A 13874-nucleotide genomic window follows, 5' to 3' on the forward strand; every position below is an offset into this window, starting at 1 on the left:
GCATCAGTAAAATGCGGATGGCTTTGGTTATAGTGATGCGATGAGGAGGCAGCATAGGGATCTATGTGAGATGGTGGCTCGGGCGGCAAGGCAGGTATGGAGTACGTCCTGGGCTGATCGGCTATGGTAACAGTATTACCCGCTGGAGCAAACCCAGGAGATGGAATAGGTGATGATCGCTTGGAGCTGCTGGCCCCAACGGGCGGGCTAAGATTCGGACGCTTTATGCCGCTGGACGTTGTGGTCATGATGTTAGACAAGGACGGTTGATGCTGGTGCTGCTGAGCTTGGGACGTGGATGACAATGACGACTTTCCCAGTTCTTTGCATTCAGAACAGTTCCTAATTACATCCGAGACCGTCTCCTTGATACGACTCCAGTGGTAGCGCTCGGCAATGGTGGCCGTGGTTCTGTTGATGCCCGCATGTGACTGGTTGTGCACCTCTCTTGCAATGTCGTACTGGCGGCGCGGGTCCGAGATGACCTCTTTGTCCTTTAGCATGAGAATGTCACCGTCGACCAGCTTGTAGTGAGTCGCGGCGCTACGAAGCCTGCTTTTCTCGGCTCGGTCAGCCCCGTTCGGATAGCGGCCGTACTTGAGATAGAACTTGATCTTGTCGAAACGCTCTTCACTCACAAGTTCTTCGTTACCTGCCGCGTCGCCCAAGTCCCGCCCAAAGATGATGGCGTCCACCAGACGGTCTGGGTAACTCTTGAGGTTGCCGGCCCCCTTGACACGGCCGATGCGCTTGAAGCCCAAGCCGTCCCAGATCTTGCACGACGCCACGTTGGTCTCGTACACGAGGTTGAAGACTGAGTACGTATAGCCCAGCTTGGGTGCCCAGTCCAAGTAGGTCTCACCCATGAGACGCCCGACGCCGCGGTTACGGGAGGCATCCGTCACGATGAAGCCAGCATTGCAGATGTGGCTACTGCGGCCAGGGTAGTTGGGCTTGATGTAGAAGGTGCCCAAGCACTCTGTCGACCAGTTCTTGTTGTCGACAATGTCCTCGCCGCGCTCGATCTGGCCGAGGAGCATGACACCAGCGAAGTTTTGGAACCAGTAGTCGGCAAACTTGTCGAAGGGCATGGCGTCCAACATGGGGTACGTATCACCACCCTCGATTTCCTTGTTGAACTGATCATGGAGATAGTGCAGCAGGGAATTGGGCACCTGATGGCGCGAGGCAAAGGGGACGACGGTAGCCACCGTCTGGCGATCCCGCAGAGTCACATGGCGAGGGACAATGGTGGGCGGAAAAGAAGGATGAGCAGGGTCTGGATAGGGAGCCGCTCCAGAGACGCGGTAAATTGTTCCGGCTGAGGGGTCGTCAAGGATGGCTGGCATCTTGTCTTTTTTTCCCAAATCAATTGAGATGAGCGCGCGAATTACTCAAAAGTCCTGCTGTGTCAAAGTATATGCCCTGCCAAAAGGGTCAGCCACTTGATCCAGGTGTAAAAATGCAATCGATTGAGAGAAAGCCGTATAAGGTGATAGCATACGCACGTTAGGAACAAGAGACAACTAATTAAGGCTAGTTGAAGCCAAGGAACAAACTCGTTGTATGAACCCAGAGAGTGAGTGTGCGAGATATATATTAAAGACGAGTGTGTCCAAACCAGGCCACCTAGCATACCGTATATAGATATGTACGCGGCGGGGTAAAGGTGACAACCAAGACACCTGGATTGTTTGATAGTTCGATAACGTCGATATCGTCTCAGAAGAGCGGGACCGTGGCCGTGGCCGAGATCCGGCAGTTGGTGGCCGGGTGTAACGATGCTTTGCCCGAAAACGGAGGCCCGGGGTGACACACCCACTCAGCCCCACCAGCAAGCCCAAGCCTCAGGACGGATTCTCTCTCCCGGTCCGACCCGGGATTTACGGAGGGGGAAAACAACGGTACCAGGGGGTCGCACCGACCGTACCGTACCGTACGGACTGGGTGGACACTCCGGAGTGTGCCGACGACCAGTGTTGGATCACCAATCACCAGCGCTGTCCTGTCTTGTCTTCTTGTCACCTTGCTGTTATGGTCCAGGTGCAACAGGAACCGACAAGCATGTGAGTGTTTGACGTGACTGAATAAACGCGCCGTCGCAGCTCTGAGCACGACCGAAGGGTTCCCGATTCCAGTCCAGCCCCGTGTGCGTAGCTGAGTGGTCGCGGGCGGCGGCGGCGGCGGCGGCGAATCTGAGAAGCGATTGGGTTGAATCCCCGTCGTTCTGAAATATTCGGCGTGATGATAGCTTGTGCTCACTGGGAACCAAAAGAAAGAGGTTTGAGAATGTGGATGGAACTCTTAGTCGGTTCTCGCATTTTGGTTCGTGAAAATGAAGGTGTCCGCTGGCTTAGTCATCATTTGTCTCCTTACTGCCGTATAACACCTTCAAACCTTCTCAAACCTGTCTGCAAGACAACTGGATGCTTGAAAGGTACTTAATTTGCTCAGTTACTACATACATGGCATGTACGACTGGCCGGCAAGATACCGAAACGCACCTCTCTCACCCATCCGCGTCGTTGCAAAGACTAGGTAGGTAGGTATCGGTATATAGTACAATAAAGGCTATTCTACAACCCGCTCGTATGCTTGTTCCACGCCCTCCAATAAAAAGCAGTTCGAAGGGGCCCAGGTCTGGTTTCTCTCTACCATGATAATACAATTCCATTCCTCTTTTTCCACATCTCTTTCTTATACACGAGCATCACCCCCGAACATCGCCTTGAGCGCATCCTCGCTCAGGAACGTGTCCTTCTCCTTCTGCTCCTCCACACTGTTGTCCTGTGCCTGTCTTCTCCGGGCGTCGGCCGCCCGCGCCGAAGCCAGCTCAAAGTACCCTTGCACATCGGCGGGCGTCTTCCATGTGACCACGCCGCGCTGTGCCGCTTCGAGTCTGCGCTTCTGGCCACGCTCACCGGCGCGACCGAGGACACCGCTGATAAGGGCGGTTGCTCGCAAACTGATTTTGATCAAGCATGACATGTCAGCAACTGAACTGTATATAAAGCACCACACCCAGTCACATCTGTAACGCGCATCCAAGAATTGGGGGGAGGGTCCTTACCTGTCGTCGTTGGCCGGGATCTGGTACGTAACCCACGACGGGTTCGTGTTGGTATCAATAATACCAATGGTCGGGATCTTGGCCAAACTGCACTCGTACAACAGCGTCATGTTTTCCTTGGGGTTCAAGCACACGACCAGATCGGGCGCCAGGGGTCTGCGGTCATGCAGATGGTCCTCGAACCCAGAGAGCGGGCGATCAAGCTCGTCCACCACGGTCAGCGGGACGCCTCCCAGCAGCTGCTCGCGGTTGGTGATCGTTCCGGGCCTCCACTTGGTAAAGAGGTGGCAGGCCTTGGCCAGCTCGGCGGCGCGCACAACAATGGGCCGCTGACCCGGGCGAGTGCCGACAAACAGAATCAGGCCGCCGCGGTAGGCAACCTCCTCGACAACGCGGGCGGCGCGGCGCAGATGCGTGGCCGTTGTCTCGAGGCTGATGATGTGGATACCCTGGCGCACACCATAGATGTAGCGCGCGTTGGCAGGGTTCCAAAGGGAAGTGTTGTGGCCCATGTGAGCCTGGGCGGCCATGAGGTCCTCGAGCGATGCGTCCGAGGGGGGGTTGCGGAGGTACTGCTCGGGGATGTAGCGGACCTCGACGCCCGCGCCGAGCTTCTGGGTTTGCGCCTTGGTTTGCTTGAAGAGCTTGAAGTTGCCGGGAATAGCCTCGATCTGCTGCTTGAGCTTAAGCGCCTCCTCGTCGACGAGGCTTGGGTCCCATGTCGTGACGGTCTCGGTAGCAGTAGCGGAGGGTGCGGACCAGGCCTCGGCGGCCGGGGAAGCGGCGAACTCGGGAGTGGGCTTCTCGATACTCTCGGCGTAAAACTCGGCCTGCTCCTCGAGAGTGGGCTCAGCAAAGGCTGTTTTGGCAGCCTGCTTCTTGGTGTTCGTCGGCGGCGGCGGCGCAGTGAAGTTGTCCTGGGAGAGGAATCGCGACTGGGCCTGGAAAGAGGCCCGCGAAAGAGGAGTGGCCAGGGCCCGTCGGCCTGCAGCGAGAACGTCAGCTTGCAATCATTTGGCTTGTAGCAAGGGGAGAACGGAGCACTCACCTAACCGCGCGCCGATATTCCGAACAATCATGGTGGAAATGCTGGGGTCGGACACATCGTCGTCGGGAAGACGTTGTGAATCGGCCGCTCAACTTTTCTGGACGGTACACGGCCGACGGTGGCCCGTGCGCCGATTCACTTTCGGCATCACACCCGCCAGGCGTGGATCACTGCACCAATGCGGGCGGGCACTGGAGGTGTAGCGCAGCGCGGCCTCGGGCCTTCAGGCACTGGAACGGCCCCACCACGGGAATTCTGGGGTCAGGAAATGGCCGAGCGGGTCTGCGGCATCATCACGGAAGAGAGAAGGGGAATTAAACAAAAGAAATACCTATCTAACAAAAACGCCATACTACCGCTGGCCGAAATCTTGATCTCAATGTTCTCAATGTCAACGTGTAGTCTGTAGTGGGTAATAATGTAGCTCGTAATCAGAGGCTTTGCGTACATGAGTTTCCTTCCTCAGTAACTAAGTAACCTATACCAATCCGGCCAAATCCCCCTCTCTCAGGGTCCCGTTCCCGACACTCCCCTCCTGCATTCCGTCATGCAACTACCTTTAAATCAGGCGAATGAGAAGATATAATTGCTGGATTGGGCAATCCATTATCAACAATTTCTCGAGCCCAACAACAGCAACAACAACTATCAACACACTGCATCGATCATCATCAAAACCATGAGACTCCCTGCTTCATCTTCATCTCCTCTAAACTACCTTCTCGACCAAGAATTCGAAGAAAATGTAAAAAAAAATAAAAAGGTGTAAATTCTTATGCTTAACGGCTGCTGGTCAATCTCGAAACGGTAAACACACTAACAATCACCACGGCCAGGGTGACAATAGCACCCGGAAGCAGCAGCTCGTTGGGGACACCAGCAATGACCCGGGGCTGCTCTTGTGGCTGAGACATTGTGCGCGTGCGCGTAGGGCGGCGATGGACGGGCTCCTCCTCCTCACTAACCTCCTCGGATTCCTCCTCGACCTTCTTTCTCCGCTCACGAACCACCGACGAAGCAGGAGGGGTGGCAGGGATCGTCTCAATCACCGGTGCAGGCGTAGGAGCGTGCGAAATAGCAGGCTCTGAGGGGTCGTGCACGAACAGGTCGACCTTCTCACGGAGGCCGTGACGCGCAAGCAGGATGGCTTCGAGCAGATCCTGATCCGTGGTGATGGAAACCGAGTCGCCTTCGTCGTCAAGATAGCTGAGCGCAAATCCGCCGGAAAGTCGGCCGTTCTCGACCTCAGGGGTACCGCCAATAGCGTCCACCTCAGCTCCAAGCTTGGCAGCGACAGCAGCGACAAATTCGGCCATGCCGTGGGAGGCTGTCACCTGCAGACGGTGGACACGGCCGCTGGGAGCCTTGAACTTGAAGGGGAAGGGGATATCGGCCGGGTTGACCTCCTGAATGCCACCGAGCTGGCTGTGGGAAGGCGACTCGACGCCCGCATGGCTCGCAGAATCACCAGGCGCCACGCTGTCGACGATGCGCTCGCTGCGAGCGATGTCGGGCGACATGAGCGATCTAGGCCCATGGTGGGTGTGGTGGAGCGAGCCATCGCCCGATACCATTGACTCGGTTTCGTGGTCCAGAGAAAGCCAGAACTTGTTCCAGGCGGGTCCCTCGTTGTCGGTACCGCTGCCCATCGTGTTAATCTGTTCGAGGGTGGCGTAAGTGAGCTTGAGGACATCGACCATGCCGACAATCTCGCCAGCATCGTTCATCACCGGCAGGTTGAGGTAGTGGCCATCGTGCATCTTCCTCAGCGCAGCCTGGATGGTCATGTCCATGGGCGCAAAGTCGGGATGGGGGGTCATGACGCGGACCACGCTGCAGGTGGCAGGGTCAAGACCGGGGGCAATCACACGAAGGACGACGTCCTTGCTGGTGAAGATACCCGTAATTGCTCCCTGATCCTGGACCAAGACCGCCGTGGTGTGGTTCTCCTTCATCAGCTGGGCCGCCTCCTTGACCGAGGTCCGGACGCTGACCGTGGTTGGGGGAATGCCGTTCAAGACAGACTCCAGGGTCGGGCCCGACATCTTGGATCGCAGGGCCTCAACGTATTGGATGATCTGCTGGGGCTGACTGGTACCAAGCTCTGACTGAACACCCTCGAGCGCATCATACAACCGCCTGGACGAGGCATAGGCGCGCTCCAGCTTTTCCATCGCGTCGTAGAAGCACTTTGTGATATCGAGAATGCCCGATATGTCCTGGTTCTCGTCCATGACGGGCAAATGGCGGAAGCCCTTGCGCACCATGAGATCAAGGGCGTCGGTGGCGCTGGTGTCGGTCCTAGCGCACAGCGGGTTCTTGGTCATGATCTCAGCAATGGTGACCGTGTTGGCCTTGAGTCCGCCGCCGACGACGCGGAAGGCCAAGTCCTTGGCTGTAAAGATACCGGCAATCCTTTCATCGTCGTCGGTGACAAGAACACAGTCCTCGCGCTTGGCGGCCATCAACTGAGCGGCTTCGGAAACGGTGGTCGCGGCCTTGATCTGGAGGGCGGGGCTCGGCTTGAGGGCGAGGACGGTTCCGGGAGGGGCTTTGCGGGTATGACGGGCTCGGCTGGTAAGATGCTTCTTCTTGGAGAGATCGCTCTCCATCTTGCGGCGGATGGCCTGGCAACGGCGGTGTTAGAGACGGCATCTTCAACCTCATCAGGGCATGGTAGAGAAGGGGGGGTCAAGCGGCGGCAAGCGGCGGTGACAAGTAAGTTGGGATCACGCACCTCATCTCTCTTGGACTGCTTTTGCCTGCTCACGCTGACAGAGGCAGAGCCGACCTCACTCCCGGTGGCGGCATGGTTGGTTTCGAGGACGGGGCGGGGGATGGCCGAGCCGGCGTGGTTCTGGCCGTAGGGCGTCGCGCTGCGATTCTGTGGCTGGGCGATGCTGCCACCAGCACGGCTGGGGCCGCGTGCGGTGGAACCTGGGTGTGTCGACATGATAAGGGATGCTCGACGGCCAAGGAAGCGAATGCGGGTGCGATACTGTTTCTATTGTCTTTTTTTCCCCTACGCACAAGTGGACAAGCGGCGGAAATTGGTCGTCGGTGTTGGTGCGGTGCTCGACTTTGCGCGAGTGAGAGTGACGATTTTTCGTGGTCCCTGAACCCGAACCGATTTGCGACGACCAGAAAAGGCCGAGCTAGGCGTCAACCAATAAGGTGATCAGATGACTTGGAAGCGGAATTGCACCTTGTCAGTCGCCAGTCGCAAAAGTCAAAGCCCGAGTCTGGGGGAGTCGTTTCAAATGATGGGTCACCTCACGACGAACGACGACGGGAATTGCAGTACAATGTAGTAGTGTAAGTAGGTGGTGTACTGACGAGGGAAACACGGGTCGAATGAAATGCGCGCAACAATGTCAGTTGATTTCCTCTTTCACATATTTTGTACGTCTCCCGTCGTTACCGCCCGCGCGCGCGGCATCGCATGGCACCGCACCGCACCGCACCGACCGCAATGATTTTCCCCTTGTTTGTTAGTGGTCGCACTAGGCACCGCAGCGCACCGCAATATAGAAAGCACGGACCATCCAATGTCACCCACAGTTTCCTTGGAGGATGGAACCGCCCGGGCTGGAAGTGTTTGGATTTTGAGCGTGTGATTACCCCACCATGCCGGTTTTCCTCGGCGATGGCGGGGCCTGTTTTTTTTTTTTTGCCTGTCTGCACTTGAACAGCAGCTGTCAAATATCTCTCTCGTCTCTCCTGTTTATACGAGATGGTCATGTTACTGGCAAATTGACGATATTTCCCCTGCAGTGAGCACATGCCTATTGACCAGCCAATGGCGAAAGAGTTGTTGCAAGTTGGGTGCTGCGAGTTGTGAGCATTTCCGGGAGCTCTCTGTAACCGTGACGGTGAATGAATGCATGGCAGGTCTTTCTCATCTTTAATGTTGGCGTGATGCTCGACTTCAACTTGGTTAAAACCTTCGCAAAGCAACTGAACGGACAACTTTTTGCAAGGGAAAGAAAGGGGCCGCTCGCTCATTGATAAGACAATAATCTGACATGGGCAATTGCGGATACCGAAGAACGGTGAGCTGCTATTTATATCTCGTCAAAGACATGCTAATCTGCGATCAACCCCCCAGCCTCCTAGCAGTTCACATGTGGAAGTGCCGGCCATACCGTAGGTGAAGAAGTGAGGAGATTCGTTCCGTCCGTCGAGTTCAGACAGCCATTTCACTACAATCATGAGAGCGGGGGGTTGAGCTCACCTCTGATCATGACTGAAGGTAAGCATATAGTGTAGTGATGAAATCAATGACTTGGTATCATCATGATCGACCAGAAGAATAGTCTACTGGTCATTATTGAGGTTTTGGATTATTTGGTCCCGATTACCCGGGCAATGGCCACCCCACACTTCCCTTGGTGTTGAGGAATCTTCCACGGTGCCACGACAATGACCATCTGATTGATATTCACATGCCGCCAATACGAGAGAACAGCATCGAAACATGACATGATCTCTTTTGAATCTCCAGTCCTCACACCGTTTACCCTACCCATTCCTTCTTGATGCCACCTCAGCCCTGTAGCTATCTAGTCCGCGTCCCGTTGTCGGCTCTGAACCAGGCGACGGCGGTACTGCAAAGAATCCCGTCTACCTACACCACGCCTTTGACTCCTCACAGCGGACGGTCTGCGCGTAATATACCTTGCGTTGGACTGACATGCCCGCACTTTGGGTGCGCGCAGACAACTCCGCAACATGCAGCAGCAAGGCAATGTATGTAATACATCAAACCAACCGTCGCAACAGGACAGGTGCGGTGATCCTCGATCCTCGATCCTCTTCGATCCCCGATCCTCGATGCTCATCATCGTGGTGATATTCTTAACTGCGTTGCCATTTATCGTGGTGATGTTTTTTTTTTTTGTCAGACCGTCGTTTGCAATCGCATAGCTGGCCCAAACATCCCTGACTCGCGCGTGATGGACGATTCGAAGAAGACGGGAAAGCCACTGGAAGGTAGAAGCTACCTGTACACTACACTAGGACTGCGGACTGCGATGCTACCTAGTTCTAGACGTTGAGGCTAAAAACGCCCAGACGGGGCACCTGGAAATACCTGCCAAGTGTCTAAAGTCCTCAAGAGCTTTTTCAATGCTTGGAGGTGACCAACCGCAACAAATCGTGCGTCTGGCAATGACGTCGATCAACCCAGTTGGGACCAGCAGCCGCTAATCCCGCGCAAGAGACAGGCGACCCCATAGCAGACGACAAGGAAGCGATAAGCCGCCAGCGATAAGTGCTTAAGGTTGTTTTCGGGAACTGTGAATTTTTTCGGTCCTATTACGGGTTCAGCTTCTAGGGGCGACTTCATTCGCTACACTCTAGGTAATCAGTGAATTATTGATAATGAAATGTTACATGGCAGAACATATACACAGTACATAGGGTGCTTGGCTCTCCTCAGCCAAGCATGCCCTGCGTGCAAGTCCGTTCGGAGAAACAGTGGTTCAGATTGGATCATGGTATTCTCCTCAAGTCAAGGGGTCCCGAGTTTTTCATGGTTCGGGGGTCCTCGGATTGAAACAACCTGCGCCGGATATGGGGGTTTGAAGTCACACGGCAGGGTGCGTCTGAGAGTGTACACTAGGTAACATGCTATGCTGCGGCGTTTAAGCAAGCCCGGGGATTCTTGAAAGAGTGTGCTGCTGTGCAACGCGGGAGTTGAGATTGGTGTTGAGGAATGTGTAGGCAAAAGGACGGTAACCGTTGAGAACTCGAGATAAGTGTGGCAGCACAGAGCAAGCCGCAAAGACCTTTATGAAGCACACCCCTGATATCTGCCCCTTGTGTAGTGTACCCAGGGTAGGTAGAGGTAGGTATGTACAAGTTTTGTCTCTGCTTTCCATTCTCCTTCTTATCACTGCACAGCTACTGTACCTTCGTTGTTGTTGCCTTGTGCCCGAGCGTGGGCATGGGCATGGAGGTGCTGAGGCCAGGAACAGACAGCCGGAAACTGCCAAGAGACAGACGCTTGTTTTGCCAATCACGTCTTGTCTGCGTGTTGGCGATCATCCCCTTCCTTATCCCCTCCAATGAAGGGGGGTGATGCACACACGGCAGTAGCCAAACAACGACACGACGGCACTCGCAAGACGAAACACCGTGACAACCGAACTAAAGCACCGTCCCGTCGCAACCACCTCCACGCTGGACGGCCCACGGCACTGGACTGGAGCTGTGCGTGCTGGATGGAGCATCTTCATTCTTTTGATGACCTGACTGGAGCCGGGCAGTCAAACAAGCATTTAAAAAAACAGGGGCCACGCTGGAGAAAGCCCAGAACTGCCATTTTGCAACACGGGGGGCCAAGGAGGAACAGCCCGGCTCGAGCCCGGGTCGGCGCTGCGTAACGTCATCCACTTTTCCATTTCTTGGCTCTTTGGCGATTCCAGGTTTCCTTTCTTTTCCTTTTCCAGTTTCTTCACGTTTCTCCGTGATCAACATAGGTAGCTACAGACCCAATACTGCAACGTATCGATTCCCCCCTTATCTTTAATGCTGGGTCCATGATTGCTTTTGCATTTTCCTCTTCTTCCTCCCGTCATTTCTCCCGCCAGTCTCTCCCGCTCCATTTCCACTCGCTGCGGCTTTCCACCTTTTCTGCATCATCCTACCGCCTACCCTGGGGCGGCCTTGTGGAAGGAATTGAAAGAGAGGAACCGAAATTCCACTTCCAGGGAGTAGTACGCCGGATACAGCGGACGCAACCCACTAAATTCGCTATCGTAACTTTTTACATATACCTACTACACGGGTACTGACAACTGCCCGCCGAACGACCAACCAGCCAGTGTCCAGCCATTGACTGCTGCAGTGCTCAGCCAGCCAGTGAAACTTGCCGCTCGGCGCTTTTCCCGGCATTGAATCTTACGAGGAGCACCACATCCCGTCGGCACCACATCAATCGTGAAACGGTGGGATTGAGAGAGAGAGAAGTGAAGGGAGGGAAAACCACCAAGACAAGTGCCATCAGGCCACGGGGCCTGGCCAATTCCTTTTCTTTCTTTCTGGACAACATTCCCTTCCACCACTCTATCGTTTGATATCGACACTTCAGCAAATTAAAATCAACTGTTGGCGAGAGCGCCAAGCGAATCACTACAGGGGATCACCGCTTCTCGCAACTCTTCTCCTCCACCACAGCCCTAGAGTTGGTAATCATCCATTCGCTTTCTAGGTACCTACTCTACGCATCGGCGATCGAGTTCGTTGCTGTGCAATTGCACGTTGCCCCCCTCCACCCCCAAAAAGGAATCCAAACCCAGAAAAGCAATCGGCAATCTAGTCTCGTCGCGGAGAACACATATTGTTGGAAACGTCGGAAAAATACAATAAGAGAAGCGAGCACCAACTTGGGGCTGCGTATCGAGGTTCGACCACTTTCACAAGTCGCCCACCACAACCGATACGGGCCGCCATGTCGCGACGACCAGATTCCTTTCGCATGTCGAGTCGGTCTTCATTCTCATCATCAGCGTCGTCATCATCATTATCATCGCCGTCGTCGTCGCAGTCTGCGACGGCCTTCAAGCGTGCCGCTTTCGACGCTATCCACCATATCCGGGCGTCATTTGCATCTGCGACACAAAAGCGCAGTATTGATCCCAATTGTTCGCCACAGCCGGGCGTGAACCTGTGCGAGAAGCCAGCAGAGGCAACCTCAGATGTTACCTGGGCGATTATTGGCAGTGTGCTGTGAGTGTTTGAAGTTTTCTCGTATTCTTTCTTCAGCCTAAAATCGTCGCATCCCCCGGTCCATGTCCTGCGAAGGAGCCGCCACCACCCTTGAAAATTGCCCAAAATGGAAACACCAAAAACAAACACTAGTTTGGAACGACATGCTACTCGCCAGACATTGGTTACTAACAATGCCTTGTAGCGCTTTCGTTGCGGCAACTACCATTATAGTAGCATATCTTCTTCACCTTCGCCGGAAAAAGGTCCACAAGAAAGAAGATCAAAATGACCCGTTCCAGATGGACGACTATGGTTTCGACGAAGCCGCTGCCGCAGAAGCAGCCAAGTCAAAGGCGAATTTATTCCGACGATCCCATCAATCCTCTACCACTTCGGTTTCCACGCCATCGCCATCAAAACCCATGGAACGCAGGCTGTCCTTTGACGAATCGCCCTACGCTGTTGGCGCCGCTGCCGGGATCCGATCCTCTACAGCCATTGGGGGAGATGTTATCTACAGCGAAGTCAGCACTCCACCGGGCGCGGCACTGCCGCCTGGCGTCGGCTTGAGAGAAAGTCAATTCCTCGGGGTTCCAGGAATTGAGGGGATGGACTTGGGTGGTTTCCCGATGGATCGGGAACGTGAAAGGGAGCGGTCGAGATCGAGGGCCCGGTCGACTTATTCCCACTCTCCTCACAATGGATCCCGTAGACAGATGCAGCGCCGATCCCGACCCTCCAGTGTGCAGAGCGCTCCATTTACGCCCGGAAGCCTGACACCAACGCGAGGACCTAGACCGGCTGCGGGAGGCGACGGGGCCAGTGCCGCCAGTAGCAGCGGCCTTCGCTCTCCCCTTTCCGACGATGCTTCCTCTGCTTCTGTCAGGTCTTCCGAGATGTTGCGTCCGCCCGTCGATGGTGATATTGACACTCTTGCTGGCGCCGATATGCTCGGCCCGGTATCATGGGAGAAGGATCAACAGCAAGGAAAAATGGTGGTGGTGAGGGAGACGACAGTGGAGAAGAAGGGAAGCAGCGAAACAATTGCAGAGGAAGACGAAAAGGCCGATAAGCCTAAGAGCAGTCATGGGATCCGCGTGGTAGCCCCGGAAACAGAACGGGTCGCTGAGGAGGAGGGGGAAAAACCTATAACCGCTGAACTGGAGACAGTAGAGGTCGGGATGGAGGGAAAAAAGATCGAGCAAGCGCCAAGGATATGACCTGACCGCGAATTAATGACGCGTACGCGCGCGCGGGGAGGAGCATTTTGGATGCGTATGGTGTAATGAATCATTTGCTGCTTACAGGGAAGGATAAAATGGGTGCAATACCGAAGGGTTAAAGATATGTCTTGATTTTTCTATTCTTCTTCCGTCATGGGCATCATCTATCTATCTCTCGGATTCCGCCACGAGATAATTCATCAGCATGATGAAAGCGCTGCGTAGCGTTATGCATTGTTATAACTTACTTTCGTCATAATGCTTCTTACAATGTGTTCACTTCGTCAATAAATGCATGGGAAGATGGACGTGGAACATGCGTGCAGGGGGGGGGGGAGAGAGAGGGGTTGAAACATCCGACGGGTGAATCTTACTATTAGATTTCTGTGCGATGGGAGCTTTTCTCTTTGCAGTCATAGGATCTTCATTGATTCTTCCTGAAAGGCCGAAGAGAAAAGGATTCATTTGCGAGTGTATGTCTGGTCGCTATGGACATCCTACCTATCCACGAGCAAAATGCCTGTGATACAACGATATAGTTGGAAAGTACCGCTACATAAATGATATTGAGTCGTCTAAGCCTCTCCATCCTCCCAGTGCCTTCATCGTCCGACACTCTCATTCATATACATAACAGAAAAGGTTATCGCTGACAGTATCCATCAACTTCTTTATTTGCACATCAGGCATTGTTGGACCGATGGCAATGGTCTCATTCGTCGTAACGTTCGCGCTAGGGGGTTGGTTCAGGAGTGTATGCGTTCCCCAGAGGCCCTGTATTGCAATCGCATCAAACATGAAGTGAGCACGACGAACTGAA

At 54.5% G+C, this 13874-nt stretch overlaps 4 protein-coding genes across 4 annotated transcripts in view; 1 reads left to right on the forward strand and 3 right to left on the reverse strand.

Annotated features, from left to right (window-relative positions):
• Positions 1–510: 510 nt before the first annotated feature.
• NEUTE1DRAFT_123750 (uncharacterized protein) lies at positions 511–1349 on the reverse strand (the record flags this gene model as incomplete). The annotated part of the gene is made up of 2 exons (XM_009854848.1): positions 511–543; positions 639–1349. The coding sequence occupies 2 exons, from the start codon at positions 1347–1349 to the stop codon at positions 511–513; spliced, it is 744 nt and encodes a 247-aa protein (XP_009853150.1).
• Positions 1350–4455: 3106 nt separating this feature from the next.
• NEUTE1DRAFT_147855 (mitochondrial ribosomal protein subunit S4) lies at positions 4456–7071 on the reverse strand (the record flags this gene model as incomplete). Its single annotated transcript, XM_009854849.1, has 2 exons — positions 4456–6745; positions 6856–7071. The coding sequence occupies 2 exons, from the start codon at positions 7069–7071 to the stop codon at positions 4898–4900; spliced, it is 2064 nt and encodes a 687-aa protein (XP_009853151.1).
• Positions 7072–11571: 4500 nt separating this feature from the next.
• Positions 11572–13185, forward strand: NEUTE1DRAFT_66822 (uncharacterized protein; the record flags this gene model as incomplete). Its single annotated transcript, XM_009854850.1, has 2 exons — positions 11572–11849; positions 12034–13185. 2 exons carry the CDS (start codon positions 11572–11574, stop codon positions 13049–13051), a joined length of 1296 nt encoding a protein of 431 aa, XP_009853152.1.
• A 314-nt stretch (positions 13186–13499) lies between these two features.
• The window catches only part of NEUTE1DRAFT_117718 (uncharacterized protein), a gene marked incomplete at both ends in the record, with an annotated part of 2816 nt that continues 2441 nt past the window's right edge, over positions 13500–13874 (reverse strand). The window contains one exon of the mRNA XM_009854851.1: positions 13500–13828. Within this exon, the coding sequence (XP_009853153.1) occupies positions 13673–13828 (156 nt within the window). The remainder of the gene's footprint in view (positions 13829–13874) is intronic.

This window comes from Neurospora tetrasperma (assembly GCF_000213175.1).
Source record: "Neurospora tetrasperma FGSC 2508 unplaced genomic scaffold NEUTE1scaffold_5, whole genome shotgun sequence".
NCBI classification, from domain to species: domain Eukaryota; kingdom Fungi; phylum Ascomycota; class Sordariomycetes; order Sordariales; family Sordariaceae; genus Neurospora; species Neurospora tetrasperma.